Source organism: Corvus brachyrhynchos, unplaced genomic scaffold (assembly GCF_000691975.1).
Source record: "Corvus brachyrhynchos isolate BGI_N302 unplaced genomic scaffold, ASM69197v1 scaffold220, whole genome shotgun sequence".
In the NCBI taxonomy this organism is placed as follows: Eukaryota; Metazoa; Chordata; class Aves; order Passeriformes; family Corvidae; genus Corvus; species Corvus brachyrhynchos.
Window position 1 is genome coordinate 678,733 of NW_008236209.1, and position 25,833 is coordinate 704,565.

Here is a 25,833-nt window from a genome sequence, read left to right on the forward strand (position 1 = left end):
TGCTGAAGCTGTAAGATGTTCCTTGAATCCAATTCCATTCCCTTCAGAACAAAAACTGAAGACTAACATGCAACTAAACTAGCAAAGACTAAAGACAGTTTTGATGGTGTTACCTACACTATTTTCCTTTCAAGTCCTTTGACCACAACAGGGCACCTAATTTACACAAAGTGCCATTTTCAAACAGCCTCCCACCTCCAGACAGCCACGTTCACAGCTCACACCTGTGGTGGTGTGATTGTTAGGAAATTTTCTTGGCGTGATTCTCAGCTGTTTCCAGGTTACCTGGGGAGCATCTCCTCAGGGAATTGCTTTCACCTGGTTATCAGGGGAGGGCCACATCCCTCCCCCTGCCGGGATGCACAAACCAGGAGCACCAGGTGGTGAGGGAAGGGTGGGACAAGAGCAGGTGAGGTTTGCCTACACTTCATCTCTCCCTCTTTCCTCCCCAAAGTGCTCTTCTTCCCCATCAATAAACACTCCTGACGCTGCTCCAAGCTGAAGGGAATGGAAGAAAATCACCTTTCCAAGTCACGGTGGATTTTAGGGTGCAAGGACTCTTTCTGTGAGGGAGGCAGGCAGCAGTCCAGGGTGCACAGTGAAGTGCAAGGGCTGGCTGCAGGCAGAGAGCAGGATGCGTGTGGATGCACCCGTGGGCGGGCTCGGGAGAGGTGACAGAACTCAGAGGGAGTGGCAGAGCTGAGCTGAAATGTGTGAGGGGTGTACTCTTACAGGTGCTTAGAAAGCTCTGCGTGCACCTACTGGGCAGAAACAGTCCTAGAAGATGATCCACCATCCACTCTGCTCTTCAAACAAGCCACAGGCAGTCCCTCCTCCCGTCCCACCACGTTCCCTTGTCTAGTGCTGTGGGAAGGGTCTGGATGGCAATGCCAGAACCTTGGGAATTCTTGATGGTTCCCAAGGCTCCCGAGATTGAGCAGGTACCATTCACTCTCCTCACTGCCAGAAATGAAACCAACACACACAGTCTGGAAGGGGAGCTGTGAGCAGCTCTAAACCCCCAGAGGACTGTGGCTCTGGTATGAACCACGGTACGGAGTTTAAATGCAGATGCTTTTGATCCAATTACTTGAGGCTTAACCAAAAAATTACAGAGGATGTTTCCTACTCACTGTGCTCAGATCTACTCCTTGTCACTTGCCAACAATTTCATTATTAAAACAGAGATCAGGAAAATAATTAATAAGACACAACCAGTTTGCCCATTGCACAGCCAGGAACAGAGGGGCAATCTGTTTCCCAAATACGTTTGCATACTGGTTTTTGCACAGTCTGACCACCCAGGTGAATGGCAGATACTGAGACCTCTCAGTGTGTTTCAGCATGCCACACAACCCACGGTACCACTCAGGTGTACGGTGTGGGCTGAAGATGCACTCCCTGGATGCCATGAAAACTCTGCAAAGCAATTACAGAGGCAAATAAATTATTAAGAAAGAAGTGACAGCTCTGGGAATTGATGCAGATCCTGGTGAGAATCTAGGCTCTAATTAACAGGGAGTTACTGTTGCGCGTCCAGCAGGTGATTGGCAATGCATAAGAGATGAGAGTTTGGTCTTGCTTTGAATACCCCCCTCAGCAGCCACGGGAGGAGCAAAGAACAATACAAGTTACCATCAGGGGGTTGGTGACTGTTCATTCCTTCAGACTGCCAAGCCCAGCTACATCTGCCTCACCCTGGCTCAGGAGCTGACCTGTCAGACCCATCCCCTCCTCCTGCTGCTTCCTGCCCTGCCCCGAGGAGCACTGCCAGCATCCTCTCCCCCTCTGCAGGGCCACATCCCTGGACACGCAGCCTGGCAGCAGCAGAGGCACAACGAGCCTCACACCCACACGCCCCCTCCTTAAAGCTTTCAGTTCTCTCACATCCGACTGAAATCAAAACCTGCAAACTTTGACTTCCATCCTTGGCACTCTTGACATCTATTAATAATTTTGTTTGTTTTTCCTCCTTTCATTCTGGTTCTCTGCATCTGACACAGGAGTTGTCAGAAAGGACATAAATGGGAGAAAGCACTTGACAAAAGAATGAAAACTTTCAAAGTAAGGTTTTTCTACAGAAAAGCAAAGTCTCCAGCCAAGATTCTGCCTCTTTCTGGTTTTGTTTTTTAAGTCTTTCCAAGAAAGTAGACTCGAGTCACAAAGCATTTGCTTAGTTGCAAACCTGGGGTGTCCTGGAGCAGAGTAAGAGACAGAGGATGTGAGAACCACAGGGGAAATGTTTTTTTAACAGCTGTGCATCTACATCAGCTCCCTGCAAAGCCATCAGAAATCCTCCCATCTACTGTAACAGGCCTGGCCTGTGCTCCCGGAGTTCAAACCACCTCGTGTCCTTTGGCTCTGTGGGAGTATCTGTTTGTCTCACCCGGGCAGTTTGCTGCCACTCCAGGACTGCTGCTTCTCCCCCCTCTCCTACCTGTTCTCAAACAGGACAGCTCATGTACGGGCAGATGTGAGAGTCTGTCAAGACATGAAGAGGCTGTTGTTAAAACTTATGTCACAGTGAACAACTGTTCTCGCTGACCCTACAAGAGACTCCTTCATAGGCAGCCACAATATCACATGGTGTCCTGGGGGAAAACATCTGCTAAAACTTGAACCCTCTCAAGATGCCACGCTCATCCCCACATTTATACCCAAACAGACAAGTACACTTCCAATTAAAACCCTGTGTGTGGATGGGTCTGGATATATCCACACATACCTCAGTCTCTGCATCAGCCTTGTCCATCTCTCTGGTGCCTTGCTCTTGGTGCTGTGTCATCTGCTCTGTCACCTTTACATGCACTGTTTTAAAACCTGTCTAATTTCTCACATTTCCTCTCTGCCAGGAGAAGTGGAAGAGATCACTCAGATATAATTTCAGCAAACAATAAAACCCTGCATCAATGTGCTGCCCTGAAAGCCAGTACATGGAAATCTGAATCTGATTCTCCAGCTTCTACAGCATTTCTTTCCGTAAGATCATTAAACTGCAGGCTCAAAGTTACAGTTAAAATTATGTCTTTTTGCAGAAAAGTCTGAGTTCCAGACAATCAAATTGTGATTCATAATCTGTCATTTTCAGTCAATATATCATGTCTAGCAAACATCGATTTACATGTAAGATTACAGGCTTTGTGGTTGTATTTTCCAAAGCTATTCAATAATTGCAATCATAAGCAACAACTGACAGGTAATTTTTCTAGTACACACAAATTAATCTTTGCTAATTTGACCCTAAATTACAGAAGTTTCATGATTCAGTTTCACATACAAACTGCAGGTTGGTTTGGTCTCTTGGTCACATTATTCTTCTTCCCCTGCATCTTGTCCTTTCACTATGACACTCTTTGATCGTATCTCATTCTTTCAAAGTTTACTTCCTTTGTGTATTTGGTAGAAATGCAGACTTGCTTTCTCCATTTTTACCTGTATCTTTTAGCTTTGATTCTCTTGAAAAGTATCTTCTCATCTGTTAAATCCTTTCAATGCATCCCTCTGTGTGGCGTTTGCAAATCCAACCTGACATCCTACTTCACGAAACATCGTCACAATGATTTCCCAGCGCAGACAGGCAGCACCTCTCCTGCCCTCCCTGAAGGAGCAATCCTCCCACCAGCTGCTTCTCCTGTGCCTTGCCCTGGAGGTTTCTCTTCACAGCTACACCATAACCTCAGCTCTCTCAGACTGTGGTACCAGTGACCCAGCCACCACCAGGTAAAAGTGCATCTTTACTCCTCTGCGTCCTAAAGGCTTGGTGTAAGTGAATTTGTGGCTCAGCATGAAGTGTCCCTGCTTGTACTCTGCTGCTGGAGATTGGATTTCTGCTTTCCTTGGATCTGGGTACTGCAAGGTCTTCTGCTGTAGCACTGCCCTGCTTTTCCCACCAAAGCTTATTTGAGGAGCCTTTTCTTTTTTTTTTAACATTAAGTGATGATTTTCTCCTAGCCCTCTCAGTTTTTAGCCACTGATTTTCATTATCATCTCACTTCAAATTAGGAGCTCAACATGCCCTCCAAAATCACATGTGATTCAGGAGCATCAAAGCTTTTCTTAAGGGCTGAAAAGTCCCTTAATTTTTTTTTTTTTTATTGATGCTTTCTTTTAAAAACTCCAAGCGCATCAGCCTTGCTTCTGCTCGTTCCATCTCACTGTACACTCAGACAATGGCTCGGCTTTCCCAGTAACCAAAGGCTGTTAAACAATCCTAGTGCCCCGGGGTGAGCGTTATTAACAAAAATGCCCTTTGCTGTCATCCTCAGGACCTCCATTCAGCTGCCCAAAGGGGGTTATCAGGCCCCCTCCAGTCAACCCCCACAATTCATTCAGCCTGTGCTGCATTCTCAGAACTACCACTGCATTTTGTCATTTTTTATCATTTCTCGCATTTCCCTGCTGCATTTTGTAATTTTCCACCTTTTCTGATTTCCCCACTGCAAGTATAATATTCTGTTTCTAGTGTCACACAGTATCTTTAATAGCAACCAGTGAACACCTCTGCCATTACACATCATCAAGAGGAAACTACCCTACATAAGCCAGAAATGAAACAATTGAGAAAGGACAGTTCACAACTAAGCAAAACACAAAAAAGCACACTATACTAAACTTAAAAAACAAACAAACAAACAAATATATATATAATTAAAAGCTTCCAAAGCTGAATGGTCACAGGTTTTGCCTTGACTGGGCAGAAGATGAGCCTTGTGCCAGCCAACACTTAATCAACTAAAATAAGGCTGCTGTGATGGAAGGCAACTACCCCAACCTTGCACCACGCCAAGATAAAGAGTGACTGCACTAGAGCTTCTGCTTTGGTGATTTGCCACGTGTGCAGTACAAACCACGGCTTTTTTCCTTGAGGACAGGCTGGTTCCAGCCTGGCAGGTACCGTGAGCACGGCTCCTGACACACAGTGGAGGGACAGGATGCCTGACATGACCAGGGGCAGGGCTGGGTTCATCCAGGAGCTCAGCTCACTGCCATTACAATTAAATCTGTCAATGTGGAAGGGCCACTCGTGGCTGCATGTGCAGAGCCAGCACCCTCAGCAGGGGGATTGTTATTTTAACACCTGCCTGTTAGTACCTGTGTGTGGTTGTTTTATTAATAGAAAGCATCACACACAGTCTGAGGTAAATTAAAATCCCAATTCTGCTATTCTGTGTCATTGCAGAATATGCCAGGCTGTTGTTTGATCTGGTTTCTAGTGAAGCAGGCTGACAAACTTCCTTTCAAGCCATTAATTCAGATATGCAATAAGCCTAACACAACTGCACTGTCTCATTAAAGCAATTTGATGTAACCTGCACTCATTAGAGCAGCCACCATCTATATCCCTGTGACTGCAGGCTTGTTTTCAGACATCGTCAGAGATGACCTGCTGTGCCAAATGCCTTTTCTGTCTCAGGAAACTTCAGGGAAACAGCAAAATGAAAAACCTTGATTTGCTCAGGATTTAAAGTCCATTCAAATGCAAGAATATTATAACATTTTGAGTCTCCTTTTTCATCCAGAAAACAATTATTTAACTACACAAAGGGAAATTCTTCAATAATGACAGTACTATGATGATAGTCACACAGGACGTAAGTTTACAGATAACACTGATAAACTCCCTCCTCTCTTTGTCGGAAAGGATGGTTCAGCCATCCAGGAAAGGAAATACAGGAAGGACAAATTATGAGTGTGCCATAGCTGAAATAATAAGAACCAGCCTGTGACCTTGGTATGCAGCCCAGGCTGCCATCAATGTACAAACCAGCTGCAGAGAGCTGCTGCCCATTGTTGGGGAAAAAAACCATAAAAATCTTTCTGTGCTTAATAAAGGAAGGACACTAAAAAAAGGTACAAAGACAATTGAGGCAGCATTTAGCCTTTAAGCAGGGACATTTACAGGTATAGCAGTCATCATGCTTAGGATAATTAAGCCTGGCCCTTGAACTACATAAACCCATTTCAGCAGCTGGAGGTGAAGCACAAAATCCTTCAGTGAGTCTAATTCTGAGTCCTCCATGGGAGAAATCAAGTAGCCTAACACGAAGCACCTTCCATGCACTTAGCACACTTATAGACTGTTATTCACCTAATAAAAGGGAGACAGACGTGCAGCAGACTTTCGACCCTGTGCTACACAGTAAAATCAACTGCTGAAGAACAACAGCAACAAAATATTCTATGTGCATGTTTGCTGTTTCCTAAACAAAAACCTGTTTCTTGAAAGTCAGGTCCACACTCAGCATTTAATAACGTGGTAACTGCACTGACAGCATTGCAGGCTCACAGCAGGCTGCTGCCCTCGTTACACACCTGCCCCTAAATTATCTCTGAGCTCACATTAGATGGAAAAGTTTGTTAAACTGAGTATATTTAATTATTTATTTTCATTTCAAGCCACTATGTCTCATATACCTGAGCCAATGCTGGGAGAAGCACCTGGCATGTGCATGGAGGATTCTGGGACTAGAACCAGAGCTCTCCTACCCTCAGTGTCTCTCATTTGAACTATAACAATTCACTTCAGCTAGAAGTGACAACACATCCTCCATCCTCCCTGTGGGCTGGCCCAGCTCTTCTGTGGCTCAGGCTCATCTCGGCTTTCCTGCACTACCCCAGATAGATCCTTACATGTATTCAGGGAACGTAACTGAGTTTCAAAGGGACTGCTCAGAGAGAAGTAAGGAGAATTTCATCCAGTCACTTTCTTTCTGAAAACACTTCTAAAGTTCTTCCTCAATTCTTTTTTAGGAGGCCTCCTGAGAAACCTGCTAAATAATTAATATCTCTTTCTTTTTTTGCTACCGTAATGTGAATACTTAATCTATTCCTTAGTAACTACTATATTACAAGTGAATAAAGTGATGCAGTGGGGTTCCAGAGAGAATTTACACACTTCCACCGAGTCACCTGCACAGGGGTCCTGGGTGGCTCACATCCCGTTTACCATCATCACACTCCAAACAAGTTTATCTAAAGCTCTGCAGTCTCTGGGTGAACATCAGAAGGAACCAAGGTGGTGGTGAGGCAGGAAATTCTCAGCCAGAAAAATCCTCAGCCCCTTTTGAGAGCTTTCTGCCCTTGAGCTCAGCAGACAGATCAGAAGGAGCAAAGGCCCCAAAGCTTCACAAGCATAATACCCTCAAAATTACTCCTCACAATTAAGCTGTGTTGTCTGGGAGACTATCAAGTGTTTGTTGTAGAACTGCACCAGACACAGGCTCTGAAACAATGCTGCCCATGTTCTTTTCAAAATCCACCTTCCATTCAATAAATGTTCTGTTATCAAAGTGATTCGATTTTATTTTGATTTTTTTAAAAAAACAATTTGCTCCAATTTGCTGCCAAATTTCAGTTTTAGTTTTTAAAGATAATCCCATCTGTGTCAATTAGAATTGTGACCATATCTCGGTTTCATTTTCCTTCCACTTTCTCTCTGGCCAAGAAAATCCATGTAATTTAAGTTAGTTAACATTTCCTGTTTTCCTTCTGTATACAGAGAGATTTTAGGCATTAAAACATGGAAATGAATAAATCAAGAGATGGACAGTGAAGACACACTATTACACAGTATTTTAGTAAACCTTCAGCTTTATTTCAGTGAAACAAATGAAGAAACTCCTCCAGTCTCTGCAGAAATTTGGAAATGAGCAAGCAGAGTAAGAGTCAGGGGCTCTTAGTGCTTCAGGCTTGGAATTTGATCAATGAGTTACCTCTAGGAGTATCCAAGGAGCCCCAAAGCACATATTTAACCAGGCACTGAGGGGACAGATGTGGTCTGTTTGCTCTGCCCTTGGTTTTCCAGGAGCGCTACTGCAGGATTCAGCCTGATGGAGGGAAGGTGCATTTTCCATCACTGCTATTTTTTCTCTCATATCTGTCCTATTTTATCTTCAGGGAAGAGGGATAAACCTGTAATAGCAGCTCTCAAACATTTTAGCTCCCCACTGGATGTTCCTTCTCTCTCCCCCACGCCACTGAACACTGAACTCTCCCTTCAAAACTCAAATGTGGATGATGTTCACTTCTCAAATGGAACAATGGAACTCCTCTTCCCACCTTCCTCTCTCCATTTTTAACACTCTTAATTTCAATACCATCAGCACTTGCCAGAGCATTCAGAAAGTATCAGCATAATAAAGCACAAAGCTAAAATTCATCATGGTGAAGAACTGATAGCAGTTAGGATGTTTTTATAAAAATAGGTTACGATCAAGCCAGTCAGTCTCCAAACTACTCTACAGAGAAGCATTCCATTTCTGACATTAGGAGGAATTTTCCCCGCCTACATTGTCATCCCTGAGGGTGAAGGAGACTCTTGGAAAAATGGAACAGAGTGTTCAAAACACCAGCAGACCACATGCAGTACAACCATGCCTTCAAAATCATCAGAAGGTCACCAAGCCAGCACACTGAAAGCCAGGATCTATTTAAATATTGTCACTGTAAAGTGGATATATCTTCATTTTGTCCAAAAGGGACTTAAAACATGGCAACATTACACATCTAGCTGCAGGAGTGTGCTCCAATCTGCCTCACTCCTCAGTGAGACTGAAGGAATTAGCACTGCTCTGAATCACACATTACGGATGGAGTCCCATTAGACTCCTAAGAGGTTGATTACAGCGTCACATTCATTAGATCAGAAGGAAACACATTTTGTGTGAATCTAGGATTCTCTTCAACTGAGAAGTACTAAAAGAAAAAGAACAAGCCAATTTATATGTTTTAAAAGTGAAATAAAGGCCTGTAATTACCAGGGTTTTAATGATCTCTATCAAATTGCTTTTTCAAAGCATTAGATGTGCTGAAGGGTTTACAGCAGTAGCACCTTAGTGCTACAGCACACCATTAGGGGTGCAAAGGAGAGGCTGAGGGGATCCCAGGGCAAGAAGCGGTGCTAGCAAGGAAATAAGGAAACAACTGGAAGTCAGAAAGAGATGCTGGCAGAGCCCTGTGGGCACAAGCCAAATGAAAACAAGTACCAGGGAGGACAAAGCAAAAAGCCTGTCACGACAGCCAAGTCACCCTGGTCTCGGGGGGTTTTGCTCCCTGGCATAGGAGGAGGAGAAGAAAAGGCACCACATCTCCTACCTTGACCTATGGGCTTCCACCTTCTCCCCATTCAATCACTGCTGGGCTGACTGGATCCATGGGAAAGAAAACATTATCCAACTTGCCATCCAAATCACGTGTCCATCTCGCTTTATCAAAAATAAATGCTCAGGATTGCGTTCAAGCAGCAACTGGAAAAATCTGGAGCAGGAATACCCAAGAAATATGAATATGTTTAAACCAGGCAGGCCAAATTCTCATGCTTTCGTGTCCTGCAAATGTCTGGGCAGCAGCAGGAGGTGTTCCAGGGTGCAGGGCTGCACCCCACAGTGCTGCCTGTGAGCTCAGCCTGTGCAGATGGGAGAGGAACCTCAGCAGGGTGTGATGGAGAACTGCCCGGGCTGCCTCAGCTCCCTGTGTGAACACAAGGATACAAACATCCTTCTGGGAATTAACATTTACATTTCATTTGTGGCTTGTTTCATTTTTTTTTTTTTTAGGCTGCTCCAGGCAACATATTTGTAGTTCACTGGACACAGCCTTCCTAATAACCATTACTGTTCCTGGTAATTTTTAATGAGTTGATGCAAAGCAATTTCACTTCCTTCTCCCTTCAGAAAGAATTTATTAAAAAGATCTGTATAGGAATAATGGACTCATAATCAGAGAAGCCACATGCCATGATCAGAATTAAAGGAGCCATCTGCTTCTTTACAGTCATGCACATCTCAAACAAAAAGTACACACATGACATATGTCATTACTTCCACTTTCCTAATAGAAAATATTTGTCATAATTGCCTCCACAGGAGTGCAGGAAGCTCCACCACCAGCTTGCAATGCAAGAGGAACCCCTCCCACTAAAGCTCTGCAAGCAGTGGATTCAGGTTTTGTCTCTTCCTCAGCCAACCCATCAGAGCTTTTCATGCCTCTGTGAATCCTCTGCAAACTTATTTTCCACAAGACCTGCAGCTGAGGATTGGCTCGCTGTTCCCTACCATCAACAGGAACTGCCCTGCTGAGCTCCACACATACACTCGTGTCTCACCATTTAAAAGTCAATTTAGGAAATTAAGCTGTTCACTGGATGCTGTATTTTCATGTCAATGTGTGTTGATATGCAAATTTTCTTTTCCTTTCACCTAGTTCCAAAATGCCCTGACAAAAGCAGTGATGGAAATGCACCAGACACACCCAGACACACTCCTCAGCATCAGCTTCCAGGCAGTCACAGACAATGAGTGTGAATATTCCCACTTGCTCTCACAGGCAGGAGTAAGCAGCAGCACCGTGCTCTCTCTCCTTTGCTCTTCACCACACACATGTGGCCATCTGAGCCAGAAGATGGAGATCACACTGCAGGGTACCACACCTGCACCACCAGCACACGGCTACGCTCTGCTTGTGCCACCCTAACAAAGCCAAGATGCATGTTCATAAAGCATTCAAAAGCATCATCTGTGGGCACATGTATCCCCAGAATGGTCTACTGGAGCAAAAGAGCCTCTTCTGGGCCAGGTTTTAAGAAAAAATGTTGTGGACACCACAGCTCTTTGATGCTCCTCTCCTGCTGGAAATGCTCGCACGGCACAGTCACTTTTATCCCAAGGCTCCCTGGACACCACATTTGGGTGCCTCCCACCTCAGCTTAAAAGGCTTGCTCAAGTAAATGTCTCCACTGTTCCCAGAAGCTTCTCAAGCTTTATGGCATGTTCAAAAGCATCTAATCAAAAGAAGAGCAGGATCTGTGGGACAGTTGAAATAATCAGCATTTCTTTAAGCTGACCAACATCCAAAGCCCTGACATCTTGCTATGCAGTTACAGACTTACACCTGCTACCCACCAAAGCAGCTCCTGCCAGAGAAAAAACCAGTGCAGCATCTGTAGGAGTCAGAACTGGTCCTGAGCAGTGGCGCTGCCCTGGAACGTGAGCCAGGCTGCTCAGGGGAACCATCAGGAGGGGTCACCATTGCACTGAGCCACGACTGGCAGTGGTCCTGCTCTCCTCTGCTCAGCCCTGCCAAACAGACTACCCCTAAACCAGAAAGAGCAGACCAATGACAAATGTTCTCGAAAAAGCCTCTCCTGAAATGTTACAAAATTCTTCCATCTAAAACATCTCCTCCTCTTTCCCTGCATTGCCACAGTTCAAACACTGAAAAGTTCAAGACTACCTACTGTGCCACTGAGACATCGTGAAAGGATTTCTTCAGAAAAATCAAAGAGCAGCTTAATTTAAGTTTGTCTGACCTGGGTTGTTACCCTTGCTCTCAGTTATGGCAGACCTTTAAATAGGAACAGCAAAAAAAAAAAAGTAAAGTAAAAGTTGTCTCTGGTTCTTCAGCTTTTCTCTCTGCAGGCCTGAATGTTTTTGCTATAAGCTGTTCATCAGAGGCCAGGAGAAAACCTCTGAAGTTAAAACCCTGACAGCCCTGCAGTGGGAATGTTTCCTTCCCCCATCTGCTCTCCCATGTAGATCATCATTCCTGTGCGCAGACACGTATTTCACTATTCACAGTGCTCTGTGACCCTGAGATGTTCTGTAAATTCTCCATGTCAGTTCAGTGAAAAACACTGTCTTACCCATGTCTATCTATATTCTGTTTCTGTGACATCTTGCATTATTATGCAGAATTGCCCACCCATGGCAATCATTCCTTTGCTTTGATCATCTGTGGAATGCACAATGATGAAAGATGTTATGATGGAAAAACTAAAACAAAGCACTTTATATCCTTAATTCAAACACTCTATTAACATTGCACATTTTTAAAGTACATTTTTAAATCCTGCAAATATACACACACACACACATATATAATGTATCTATTTTTTTATCTGGCCTTCAAAACACAAATTGTGACAAAAGATATGCACTGGGGCTATGATCAATACCAGATTCATGTTTCAGAGGCACAAAGTCAGCACATACTTCACAATTCCCACACTCTTCCATTCCACAAACGCATTCCTAAATAGCTATGCACACTGACACCTTATTTAAAAAATAGCTGAGTTAAGCCTCTGCTGAAGAAGAGGGCAAGGTGTAATCAAGATTTATTGATATTTCAGCTGTCCTTCTGCACTTTTCACATCCTTCTGCATTCTAACAATTACATTCTACTGCAGGGTATGTAGACAAATATATCCATCCTGAAAACCCCTCATCTACCTAGGTAAACTCTCATCAAAACATTTATGAAAATAAAATCAATTGTATACATATTAGAGAAAAGCAGATAAGTGGGGCAAGAGCAGCTGGGTAGAAATACTCTACACTGACAAAAAGGGAACAAAGAATCAGTGAGGTATGTAATAGAAAATGATTTCCACATTTTAAGCTATCTACTCACATACCAATTTTTTTCCTTAGCTTTCCCTTCCCTGCTTGCCTGTCATGGGATCACACACGGTGCCAGGACCAAAGCCATGCAAGCAAGCTCTGTGCCCAGCCACGGCAGCAGCAGGCCGGTGCTGAGCTCACCGCTGCTGCCCACTGTCAGTCCTCCAGGTGAGCCAGAGCGTGGCAAACGTGCCCGTCCCAGTTCCACTGCCCACGGCAGCTTCCCTGTGCTGCCTCTGCAAGCCTCGCCCCGGAGCTCCCAGGCACCTGGGGAGCCTCACCCATCTCTGAACACCACCACCCGAAATCACAACGCTGGAAGAGTCAAGTCAGATTTCTCTCTGGCTTGGAAACACTCTGCCACTTAAACATCAGAACAATCAAGCGTGCTAAACCCAGGCATAAAGGCTATTTGTTTGAGTGAAGCGTCTTAAAATGATACTATCAGGAATTACATGTGACATGGAACTGGTTGTCAAGCTACCCTGGATTTCTGCATGAAGGACAATGTATAAACCTAAGAGCAAGCGTGAGCACAAGGTAACAGCAGACTGAGATGTCTGAACTTGGAGCCGGGCGCTGTCCTGCCCCAGCCCTCCTCAGGACTGGGCTATTTTGGGAGGAAAGCAGCTTACTGAATTTCAAACTAACAGTTCATCAAATGTCCACAGAACAAAACCAAGCATCACCAGTATCACTTTCCATCCCTCAGCAGTGTGAGCCCAGAAGCCTTTCCCTTGAGTAGACCAGGAAAAACAGCCACAAACCTTTTTCCTCAAGGCATCATTCCCTCTGAGCAGAGTCAAGAGGAGCAAGGGGAAATAATTTTTGGTAGAAAACTTGTGGCTGACATGGCCCCCTGGGGCAGACACGCTCACTGACACAGCTGTGGGCAGCAGTTCTGTGTCCTGAGCGCTGCCCTTATCCCCCAGAGCTGCCAGCAGCACCCCGGCCTGAGCCATGCGGGCAGTGCAGCATCGTTCCTCCTCGGGGCATGCCAGGAACCTTCTTCAGAGCCAGCCCACTGGCAATGTTCAGGTTTTTCTTGGTGACTGATTCTGCTCCACTTTGATATTCTCCCTGACAAAGCAGTTTTACTAGCCAGCAGCTATCCACATCTCAAGCTAATAAATGCTATATATTATTTCTTTTTATTAAACCTCTTCTAGCAATAGCAGAGGTTATTTTAAGACTTGGAAGTAAGAAAGCAATCATTCAGTCATAGAGAGGAGTGTCAGTAAACTGAGATCAGCCAAGAAAACCAGCAGTATTTCAGAAAAGCTCCTTCTGGATCCTTCCACTGCTTCTTGCCTGGCTGAAAGGAGGCACAAGCACACACACACGGAAGTAACTGCCACTTGCCTTGCTACTTATACAAGTTTTGAAAATCTCTTTTAATGCTCTCTTTACAGTGGGAAGAAATCATCCAACAAGCACAGGTTTTCATCATAAACCCGAAGCACTTACAGCATAAAAGCCTACCAGCTTGGACCTGCTAAACCATCCAAGCTGAGTGCAGCTCTGTGTGGGGACGGGGGGATAATGAGCACGTCCAAGGCTTTGTGCAGTGCACAGATTGTTCCCTGTTACATTACCTGGAGGACACAACAAACCCAGAACTGCAGCTTGATGGAAAATGTATACAATTAAAACTTAGCACTCCGGAGGGATGGGTAGGAGAAGCCTGGCAAGGAGAAGTACTGCTCTGCTATGTGGTGCAGCCCTTGGCTCTGTTTCAGCTTGAGGGAAATACTTAAGCATGGGCGTCTGTTTATTTTAAAGATGTCAAGCCATCAGCCAATTTTATAAAACAAAAAGCATTCTGAACGGAGAGTACTTCAGGCTAACCAACATGCTGCAAAGTTTCTTTTGGCTAATTAAAAAAGTTTTTCATAAACGTTTCTCTATTTGCATGTGTAATTTGGTTTCAGGTCTTAAAATGGTATTTCCAAAAAAACCCCCAAAAAACCAAAACCAAAACCAGCTAAAAGATGCACAACAAGTTTTGGCAAAATAAAAACTTTTATGCAAAATTGACCTGATTCTGGAAGAAGCAAAATGTGAACACAGCATGGCATAATTGCATGAATTTGTTATTACAGTCATTCTAGCGACATCTGCTTCTTTCTTTGCCTCACTGATTTGCACATTATAAAAAGCAGACGGCATTAGATGCTGGTCATTCAGGAAGGTCACCACCTGACTGTGATACATACTTCCACCTTAATTATTTTAGGCTTATTTATGACATACCAGAAATTCAGTACTATACAGAGAATAACCACCTTCAAAAAAGTATCAATAGCAAAGCTGAAATACTTCTAAAATGGGACTGAAAGAGTAACTTGAAAACACTGTAAGAAGATTATTTTCTGTCATAACACCCAGAGGTTTTCCACTGGGAGCTCTTTTTCACTGTGATTTATCACTTTGATTTTGCTTGTTTTTTCCTCATCTCATTTTCAAGTGTCACTGTATCACATTCAAGACCAAAGTTTGATTCCACTGCTTCTACTGGAAGGCTCTTTCAGGGTGTCCCGCTCAGAAATCCATGTACTACAAAGAGAATACAGAAATCATCACAGAGTATCATTAGCAGAAGGGTTATTATTACTTTCTCATGAATTTGCTCTTTTACTTATAATTAGGCCGATCCTGCAGTTAGGCAAGGCAGTAGTCTAACCTAATCAGTAAGTCTGCACAAAAAGCAACTGAATTGGGCCAAATGCAACAATAAAGGGTAAAAAAAATTACATTAAATGGGTGCTTTCATAATTAAAGAATGAAAGATACAATGGCAATATTCTCCTCCCTGACCTATGCTATGACGAAGGCACAGGGTGTACCTGTACTGTCATTTCTGAATTGGTGATATAAATGGCACTGCCAGTGACTTTCATGGATCTCCCCTGTGCAAATAAAATCCAGAAAACCTAAATGGCAAAGACAGATCTGTAAAGGAAGAGAAATTTTTCATTGTGGCTTGAAGAGCAATGCAGCGGTAAGACACAACAAATAAAATAACAAATGAAGCTACATGGCAGATACTTGAGACAAAAACCAGAATTCCCAAACAGATAATCATGTCCACGATGTCCAAGGGCCACAACATCCAGCACAGCCCAAATGCTGCAGAGGAGAGGCTGGATCAGCTGGGCTGGTCCAGTCTAACAGGGCTCCTGTGGGGTTCTGCAGCCCAGCTCTGTTCCGCTGCACACGAGACTCAGACTGAGAAACCGACGGCAGCTCCTCGCATCAAAACTCCTGGGATGCCTTGGTCTCACACACAGCCCGTTCCAGACCTGCCCACTCCTGCATGCACCATTAAGAAGCAGAATATTATTCATATTCCACTATGAAACAAAACACTCTTAATTGATTCTGAACAGACACAATATGGAAATTGCAACTGCAGTAACTCCAGCTGCTGAGACGGAATGCGAACAGCAGCCATGGACTCTAAATTGAAGTTGAACAGCACTTTCCAAAATTCTCCAAGAAGCCTGATAAACATAGGCAATCCTGCTGTGAGACTGAAGTATGTTTTCCTAAAAATATCTTTTTGTTTTCATTTTTTATTGCTTTTTCTAGACTTTATCTTTTTTTACACTACATGCATTAATTGGAATAATCCAAAGTATAAATACAGTATGTGCCTGCCACAGCAACTGAAGTGCTGAGACTCACAATAAACCTTCAAGGCAGATGCATTTATTGCATTATCTGAAAGCATTGTAAGATCTGCATTAAGTTAAAAATGTCACATGGGACAGTCGTAAAACCATAGAATGGTTTGGGTTGGAAGGGACCTTTAAAGATCATCTAGACCAACCCTCAAAAGTTCTAAAGCTGTTCCAGCCTTGAAATCTGACAAGAGGAAGGCACAAGAGGAGAATGTAATTTTCAGTAAGAACTAAAAGGGATTACGTTGTTTGGAATGATTTTTCCACTTATATTGAAACATCAGTCAGAGCTCCCACTCCTAAACTATCTCATCATTGTTAATACACTGTTTACAAAACAGTTAAAAGCAGAAGGGTTTTTTTTTCCCCAAGTATATCACTCCTGCTGTTCTGTTGGATTTTTTTCTCCCCCCCCCCCAAGATGGCCATAAAAAGAACAAGATGTATTTTTATCACTAGATACAAACCCAAGTCTCACACATTTACTGGTTTCTTTAAAGAGCCATTAGGTAAAACTTAAACGAACAGAAAAGAAACCCCAGTTAAAGTTCCATCAAAGTGAACTCATACTTCGGTCAGTTAATTAAATAATCCGTGCCAACCTGAGGGCTCTCAATCCTGTCATAACATTCCATAAGCACTGATGGTTATAAAATATTAGTTCTGAACTGCTCTCATTAATATTAAGCAACCAAACAACAAAGTTCAAACTTAGCTTAACTGGCATTAAAAAAGTGTGTGCATCTTTAAACTCCACATGCATTGATCTTTGTGTTCAATACTTCCTTTATTTAAAGACATTTAGAAGTATAAGGTAACAGAAGCTGTTCCACTGAGAAATGCAGGCTGTTACTACAGAACAGACAGTGAAAACCTGCCTAGTTTTCACATGCTTCACTGAGAAAGTGCCAGAGGTAATGAAAACCCATTGCACAACCCCACCTGCCACTGAAAGAGAGCCAGCATTGAAAGGGATCTATTTTTAGAGGGATGCTAAAGGTCAGCTAGCTAAGGCCTTTAGTCATCCAATGTCATCCCCAAGCCTTAAGATGCTTTTGAACAAGGCATTTGCTATACAGTAAATGGCAATTTTTTTTCCAAGACACTACTGATTTGCAAGTTCACCTTCAGTAAATAGTGCCAAAAGTGCTCTCAGGAAAAAGAAATGGCACAATTACAACTTGAGCAGGAGATAGAAAATGTCTGTAAAAATATAATGAGCTTCTGGAATGCTGTTATGATCCTGCTCCCATGAGAACAGCAAGAATCAGAGGATCATATTTTTAGGAAAATATGCAACATTTCAAGTTCTTCAAGAGCCACTGAAACGTCATATGGCCTACAGGAGGCCACAGAACCAGGGCAAAAAACCACCTTCTGCGTGTATGCAATGATAGAGCATCACACTGCATGCACGTACCTACAGAACACCCTCCGTGACACGGGTGGATAACCCTGGAATGTCACAGCTGCTTGGGACCAGGAGCTGCCCTGCCGCAGCCTGGCCATGCCAGTGACACTTAAAAAGCCCCAGCACCTGCCCTTCCTCACCTCTGAGCAGCACACCCATTTCAAGTCTAGGCTTGATTTCAGAGTCTAGGGCTTGCTGAGCCACCTCACCAGAAAAATAGTGGCTGACACAAGGCAACACCTGTGGCAAAACAGCCTGTGCAGAAAGGCCCATGCACAGAGCAGTGGCATCCACCAGAAAGTGAGCCGGGTGTTTGGCTGAACAATTCCAAAGGCTGAATTCATGGCAGGTGCACCAAGAGGGAGCTGCAGCCTCAGGGCACACCTTATGGAGAGGAGCCCAGGCACGGCAAGAGCCAAGGGCCAAGGTGTGGGAGGCAGATGTGGAGCCACAGCTGGGGAGCAGCCCCCAGTCTGTAAAACCAGCAGAGAAAGGAAATGACTGCAGGACTGGGCAAAAGCAAGTCTTCTCTGTTTGTCCAGCTTGATCTCCCACAGCTGGGCACAAGCTGCTCCTCCCCCATGTACTGGATAGAGGAATCAGGCCCTAAGATTTGTATGCATTATTTAACCCTTTTGCATTTGCCAACAGAAGATCTTCCCTTCTGTGAAGTCCCACTTTAGTTCTTCTGTCTGAGGTTTCACCTGTGATGTCTGAGTTGAAATTAAGCCACTCTTCAACTCCCCAAAATGGGATTGCTTGGCAGCTGACAGAATCATATAAAACAATCCTCTTCCTCCTCCTCTTCACCGTGTAGGTGTGAACCCTCTCTGCCAGTCCTGAGCCATCACCCTGGGTCTGTTCTGGATGTAGTTTGCCACATGAAACATAATAAATCTCAAGTATTACTACTACCAAGATGTGTCTTTGGCTGACCAGGGAGTGATCACAGTCCTGCCACATTGAATGAGATGAACAACAGCACAGAAGGTCACTCCTGACACACAGTTGTGAATTCACAGAGAAAACTTTCTGCAGTGTAGATCAAGGCACTTTCGCAGATGCTCGTACACAAATGGTACTACAGAATGGTGAGGACTGAATTCATGTTTCAATTTGCAAACTAAACTTGTACAGGAAATTTGTAGAGAATCAGAACATCATGAATTTTGACAGCTTTGTCAAAAGGAAGGAAACAGTAGAAAAAAAAAAAAATCGAAGAAAGAACACAAGAACGAAAGACTGACCTCGCTCGTCCAGGAGCCTTTCCAACTGGAACATTACCAGCACTGCTGGCACCAGTCAGAGGAGGCTCCAAGTAATTCTTGCTCCTTTCAGAGTCCATACACCTAACAGGAGAAACACTGTAGTCCTTGAGGATGCTTTGAATGGCAGGAGAAAGGAGGCAGCCTACTGGTGGTCTGTGTAGAGCAGGAAGACAAACAACACAGGCAGGAGATCTACAGCACGTACTGATTCTGCTCTGCTTTCAAAGACCTTCTCTGCCCAAAAACAAAATCCTCATACTACTTAGTAACTGCTCTCACATGTTGTTCAACCTCTACAATGCAGAAAGCAGGGCCAATGAACTGCAGTGAATCTTAAATGCTTTTAGTGACACTGGAAAGAAAAGGCAGTGCTTTGCCTGTATCTCTTCTTAGCAAGACAGGGAAAGGGAAAAATCTAAAGACATGGCTTGTTGTACAGCATTTCTTGCTTCACTGTTATTTTTTCTATTTCTTATTGCCTAGGGCGTGAGTTTATAGTAGGTGAAAAAGTGGAGGAACAAGGTACCATTTTTATTTTTTCTCTCCTACATTCCCATAAGTTACAGTCACTGATGTTGCACAACTTTTGTCCCCATTATTTTCAGGATGGACTTTCCTGCTTCTTTATCACACTAAGTTCTGTTTCATCAGAAGCTGAGCAGCAATTTCCTTCATGGCTCAGATCACAGACATAAAAATGTTCACCACTATCAGGATGATTTACAAAAGGCACTGGTCCTCTGCATCCTCCATACAGACACTGGCCTCCTTGTCTCCTCCTTTATGACAAGTAGCAAATGAAGTAATGAAGTAGAAACGAAGTAATAAAATAAAGATAAATCATTCATCTTGGGAAGGTCTGCATCAGACCAATTAAAATAATGTCTTAGACACTGCCATAACGTATCGTACCTATGGGAAGAAGATACTAGCATGAGCAAGCCCTGCAATTACTATTTTCTCCAATTATAACCTCAGAGATTTCTAGCTCCAGCATAATAAAAGATTAACAAATTAAAATATATTAAAAAAATTAATCTTTATATTTTTTCCAGTAAGCTATTGAAGGTGATGATAGTGACAAATCTCTGCCTGGGGAGTAAGCTCACACACGTCCAGACCAACACCGGCTACCATCAGAATCACTGAGGGTGAGGAGGGTTTGCAGCTCTGGATCACACAGCTGCAGCCCACGTTCGCTCAGCAACTTCCCAGGGAGGCAAGGACTGTCCTAAGTAGGTAAAAAGGCTGCACTCCCATGAGCAGCAGAGGTGCAGTAGCTCCTGCTCAGCTCTCTCCCACGCTGTGCTTGATGCCACGGGGCCAGGAGCTCTCCCCTCCCCACTCAGATCGGGCAGAATCCACTGACACCGCACCACTGATGCCCAGGGGCTCGGGGCTGAGCAGTGTGTGCCACCACTACACCATAAAGAACCAAATACAGCAAAGAGGATGTAAATACTCAGCCCTCCTCAGTGTAAAACCTCCACACTGCTCTGTTCTTTGTCATGTTCTCAGCAGCAGCTTCCTCTGGAGTTAAACCTCAGGCATGAGAACGTTCCCTGCCGGAGTGATTTACGGAGCTCTAGCACCAGCAGCAGCCTCTGCCGCAGCACAGGAGCACCTCCAGAGACCAGAGCCTGAAGACAGCTGTGAGAGGGCACACAAGGGATGGTCTCAGGCAAGCAAAACACAGCAGGATTTCATTGAGCCCTGCTCTCAAAGTGCCCTGCTAGTCCTATAAATGTTCTGGCTGCATTTCAGAGCCACGTCTGCTCCCCAGCGACAGGGATATGGCACCTGGCACCGTAGATTTGCCTCTAGGCAGTCGGTCCTAGGCTCCCTGGTCTGTGGATTCTTCCATGGGCCTACAAATCAATCAAAATCTGGTTTAGAATCTTACTCTCTCATCTAGAGTCCTAGTCTAAAAATAGCACCCATTCCCTCCACATCTGTTGATTTTCAAACATTTTATAGCACTGATATCTAATTAGAGAATATCACTGCCTGTTACAATTACATGTCATTTACTGATTGGATGACATGTGGAAACCCTTTTCATACTCCAAAGAAAATCTCCATCAATACTACACTAAAGATCTCAAAGATCTAGCAGAAACACTGAAGAAAAGAGGTTTTGGGGTTTTTTTAGCTTATCATTTCTGACCACTTCAAAGGTTTACAACAAAATTCAGTGTCAAAAACAATGAACAAGAGTTGAACATTGGGGAGATTGCAAATCACAGAAAATTCACTGTGACAGAGTTAACTGAAGCATGATCACACAGGCTATCAGACAAATCTGGATCACTTGAACGGACTGGCATGGCTTAAAGGGGCTTTTCTTTCATTTATAATTAATTAACCACTTGGCTGTCACATCACTGCATCCACGCACTCTGGTTGTGAATGTTTACACTGAAATCTCTGTAGAAGACACAGAGCCTGTGAGCCAGAAAAGGTGAGAAGGGAAGTTCTGTCTGTGCACCAGAGAGATGCTCAGCTCACACCACGAAAGCAGCCAGAGCAGAGAACCGCTCACCACAAACCACCAAGGCAGCACCCCCAGCTTCCCTGGGGGCCTCCACCCCCGGCTGCAGAAGCCTCCTTTTGGGGTGACAGAGCACAGCGAGGCTTTGGCCTGCGCACTCGGACTTCTGATACGGGCTACAAAGATAAACTGCTAGGAAGAGCAAAGTCAATAAGGGTCCCAAAAAGCAACGGATGTTGCAGAGAGTGGTCTATGTGACTTGAGGCAGCTTTCCCAGAAAGTTCTCAGGGATGAAAAGCTTGTCATGCTGAAAGCAATGCTCAGAATGGAAACTGCATCAAGAAGTGTAACAATGAAGTGTGGAACTCCAGTTTAAACAATGAACAAATGAATTTAAGCAAATTAAATACTGCCTATCATGCTTTAAAAATATCTGCTTCTGCCAGTAAATACATTCGAAGTGATTCTAGGGAATGCCAGAATAACTGAGGTCAGAAGGAACCTCTGGAGGCCATCCAGCTCACACCCCATTAATGTAGGGCCAGATAGATCAAGTCACAAAGTTTATACATTTAGGTCCTCAACTACTCCTCTTAGAGAAAGTCATTTCACAGGAGTCAACTGCAAGCTCAGGGTGTTTGTGATTAATTTCTTTAAATGCTGAAAATGCGCCTGTGAAGACTGAAGCTTCAAATAAAGCCAGTGAAATATCTGATGCTTCACAACAAAGCGTTCATCATGGCACTCAGTGCAGTCATATCTCAGACAGTTCTTGGACAGGACATTTGCATAAATCTAGTTTCTCTAAGCTCAGTGACACACAGGCATCTTCCATGGCTTATCTACTTGTGTACCTCAGGTATTTTTAAAGTAGACTTTACTGTCATTTTCCTGTTAATATTCTACAAAATGTAGCTAAACTCCTTTACCACTGCAGTCAGGGTCCAAGAAAGCGTGCAGCAAAACCTTTAATCCCCAGACAAGACGTGACACACAGCCCTAGAGAGCTACAGAGCCATCCCACTGTCCTGAGAGCCAGGAACAGGTTTTTGGAGACTTCCTGACACCACGGAGTGCCTGTCCCCAGGGACCGCACCACTGGGGATGGACAGCACCCCAATGTCATGCCAGACCCTCAGTCTACCACCCAGCTCTGCCCTCTGGCAGTGTCCCCTGTGCTCATAGAGGAGTGGCCAGAAGTAATGGGCAGTGTCCCCCCCGTGCTCGTAGAGGAGTGGCTGGAAGTGGTGGCCATCTGCACCAGCTGTGTCTCACACACACGAACCTGTCACGTCCTTCCTTCTTTAAGCCTCTAAAGAAAAAAGCTGCTTAACAAAGGGTCCAGCATTTGTCTACTGTAAAACAGCTATGGGGCCAAAGCCCAAACAGCCACTCCACAGCTCAGCCACGAGCCCTGGGGCTTCTGTAGTGCCACGGCCGTGCCCCCTGTTCCTACAGCCCCGCAGAACAAGGGCACGTTGCTCCAGGAGCACGGGGCCGCCTCACTCCAGGCCCTGCACCCTGGCTCCCGGCAGCTCTGAGGCATGGCGAATCCTGCCCGAGCTGCCAGCACCAAGACACCAACCAAACAGTGGGCTGAATATTTTAGCTGTAATAAATAGATTTGAAGAAAGGCTTTCTTTACTAACAACCTGCTTTATTTTTGCCAGCAGGCATGAATCAAAACAGCATCACAGTACCCTAGCCTGACTTCAAAGGATATGAACATTTAATTTTTCACAGCTTTTGCTGCACTGTCCATTGTACTGCAAACACACCCCCGAGCCCCCAAAATCTCTTTCATCACTAATTTAACTTTCCCCTTTTTAAAGATGACAATACAGAGAGGATGAGATGCATTTCCAGCGAAGGTCAACCTGGCATGACCTTGATGATTCTCCAGGCATGCCCAGCCTGTGGACACACAGAGGGCTCCACAGGCAGGAGGCTGGGCTGGGCTGGGCCCCGCAGAGCTGGAGGATGCGATGCTCCTGGGCTCCCAGCGCTGTCTCCCAGACAGAGCCCGGGTTCCAAAGGTCAGTGCATGCCAGCAGATGGGAGGCAGCACATGATTTCCCTTTACTCTGTGGCATAGCAGAGGACTAGAGATCACATCTAAAATTTAATGCAATGATGCAAGTCAGGCAATTAGTAAATGACTCGGCATCTGCAGACCAGCAGGCCCCCTATTAACCAGCTAAGTACATTATCTTTGTGAAGATCATAGATTTCCCCCTTAAACTAATTGTGTGTAACCCCTGCAACTTGTCATATCCTACTGCAGCCTTGTGCCCCAGCCCTGCAAGGTGCTAGTGTTCTTGCCCCACTGACATCCACGGGAAGCAGCACAGCCCAACCTTCCCAAGAAGAGCATCCTCAGGCTCAGAATCTCAAATACCTGGTCAAGAGGGAAAACGGTTTCACTTGTGAATGGCCTAACAGGCTCTAATTAGCACTGTCTCTGCCATTCTCTCCAGTTGCAGTTCATCTTTACTCTGTGTCTGTCGCACAGCCAGGAGAACCTCAGTCACTCCTGGCATCAAGCCTTACCAAATGCTGGTGCTTACCAAGGGAGGCTCCACCAAGCAGCATAACCAACTCCAGCTAAGCTTAGGACAAACACAAAGAAAACTATGAAAAACCTCTTGTCCTCCTGCCCCACCATGTAAAAGTTAACACAAAAGATCAGGTGTTTCCATTAAGTTCTTAGAACTTTTATTCCAGTCAAAAAGATAGAAAATACCTCAACAGTGGTGACAAAAGCATCCAGATGCTTCGGGAACCCAGCAAGAACCTATTTCTTACTCTGAGGCATTGAACAGGCTTCAGCATGTTTACTACACCCAAAAAACATTGCTGGCAATGTAACACAGACCCTTCCACAAACTGGCTCACATTTTAGACAGATGTGATGTCATCCACAACACTACACACAGCGAAACCACAGGCGTTTGTCAAGGACTGCTGTCTACAGCAGGAAAATAATGTGTGATCCAGGCAAGGCAGAAGATAAGGACATGTTTTTCAGTGAAAGAAACCTTCCTCTGTCATCTACCACACAACCTGGCAACCCAGCACCTGGGAGAGGTGTGAGCAGCCATGAAGCATTCGCAGAGCACCTGCATCAGTGCACCCTTCTCCCAAAGGCTCCAGGGCATTGGCCACCCTTTGATACTAACAAATATCCTGAAACCACTTATTTCAGCCAACGGGCCTTTCACTACTCAGATGCAGCCCAGCCCAGGTACCGCCTTGCTGAACTCTGCCAGCTGTGCCAGCAATGATGGGAACACAAAGCCAAACTGCCCAAGTGTGACCAGGAGGAGAAAAGCCTCAAAAGAGAACTGTGGGGTTTGTATTAAAGTTGTACAGAAACTTATTACCCCTTCTGTCTTGGGATGAAAAGCTAGTATCTCTACACCCATCACCAGTCTGAAAAGCGTAAAACCAAATTTCAGTTCAGGTCCAATAAAAATGCCATTTAATTTTGACCCTATTAAAAATAAAAACCAAAATATTAAAAAAAATCCCAAAAACCCGCAGGGTTGGTTCGTTTGCTTTAAGCAGACCTGAAATGCAAAGGAGGTTACACTCATCTCTCCCTCATTTACATTTCAGTTACATTGTTACTTTCATCTATTTTATAAGAAAATTAGGCCCTTTTCCAGGTCTCTTCACACCCGTGCTTTCTTTGGCACATCACTCCGTTGTCTCCTCAATCAGCCCTACCTCCTGTCCCCCTGAGCTCTGGAGATGACAGCAGGACTGAGTATTTTGAAATGCACTGTTCTGCTTTCTGCAGACCACATCTAGATTCCCCTGGACAGCTTCCAGCTCATCTTCAGCTGGACCCTAATCCTTGGGCACATGCGGAGGCTCCTGCTGGCCCCTCTGTGAGGCACAGGAGAGGTGCTGTGTCGCTGGGACCAGCTGCTGGACAACTGCATGCTCTGAATACTGGCCCCACATTCCCCAAGGTGCCCCTCCTTCCGCCAGATCAGGCTGCTGAACTGCCCCGGGTGTTTCCAAACGTGTCACCCACCGGTGAAAGGCTCCAGCGAGGCTAAAGCAACCTGCCTTCTCAAAATGAGTATTGATCACACAGCAACGTTCATCTGGAAACAGCCACGTTATCTGCTCATTTCTGCTCTTCCATTTCCTCTGTGGATAATTTTGATTTCATTTGTGGAAGCACGTTCTGCCCCATTAAGGCATTTAAAAGTTCATCACAGCCCAGAGCTGCAGGCTGTTGCAGAATGCAAGTGTTGAGCAGCAGCACAGAGCAGCATTTTGTCCATATTGATTTTACAAGCACTGCCCATGTCAGGAGCATTTCAGAGATGCTTGAAATCCCCTATCCCATTTTTTGTTTTTGTCATATGATCAGACAACCTGTAAGGCAAATCCAGCCCTCCTGCAGCTCAGGAGCTGCAGGTGCCACATTCCCAGCGCCGCCCTTTGTATTTTACAAACACGGCAAGCTCCACTGGTTCCCCAGTGAAGGAGCAGGACAATGCCTCCCTCAGGCAGGACAGGCCCATTTCTGAGGCAGCCTTGCCACACACGGACGCTCAGGGGCAGG

At 44.8% G+C, this 25,833-nt stretch overlaps 1 protein-coding gene across 4 annotated transcripts in view; it reads right to left on the reverse strand.

Moving 5' to 3' along the window:
- FGF13 (fibroblast growth factor 13) overlaps positions 1-25,833 on the reverse strand; it is a 241,782-nt gene that overhangs the window by 128,553 nt on the left and 87,396 nt on the right. Inside the window, exon 1 of one of the 4 annotated variants that reach the window (XM_017742189.1) lies at positions 9,094-9,429. The exons of 2 other annotated variants lie outside the window; for them this stretch is intronic. In XM_017742189.1, the coding sequence (XP_017597678.1) occupies positions 9,094-9,124 (31 nt within the window). In that variant the 5' untranslated portion in view covers positions 9,125-9,429. Of the gene's footprint in view, positions 1-9,093; positions 9,430-25,833 lie in introns of those variants that run through there. One more of the 4 variants, XM_017742207.1, reaches the window with a different exon arrangement.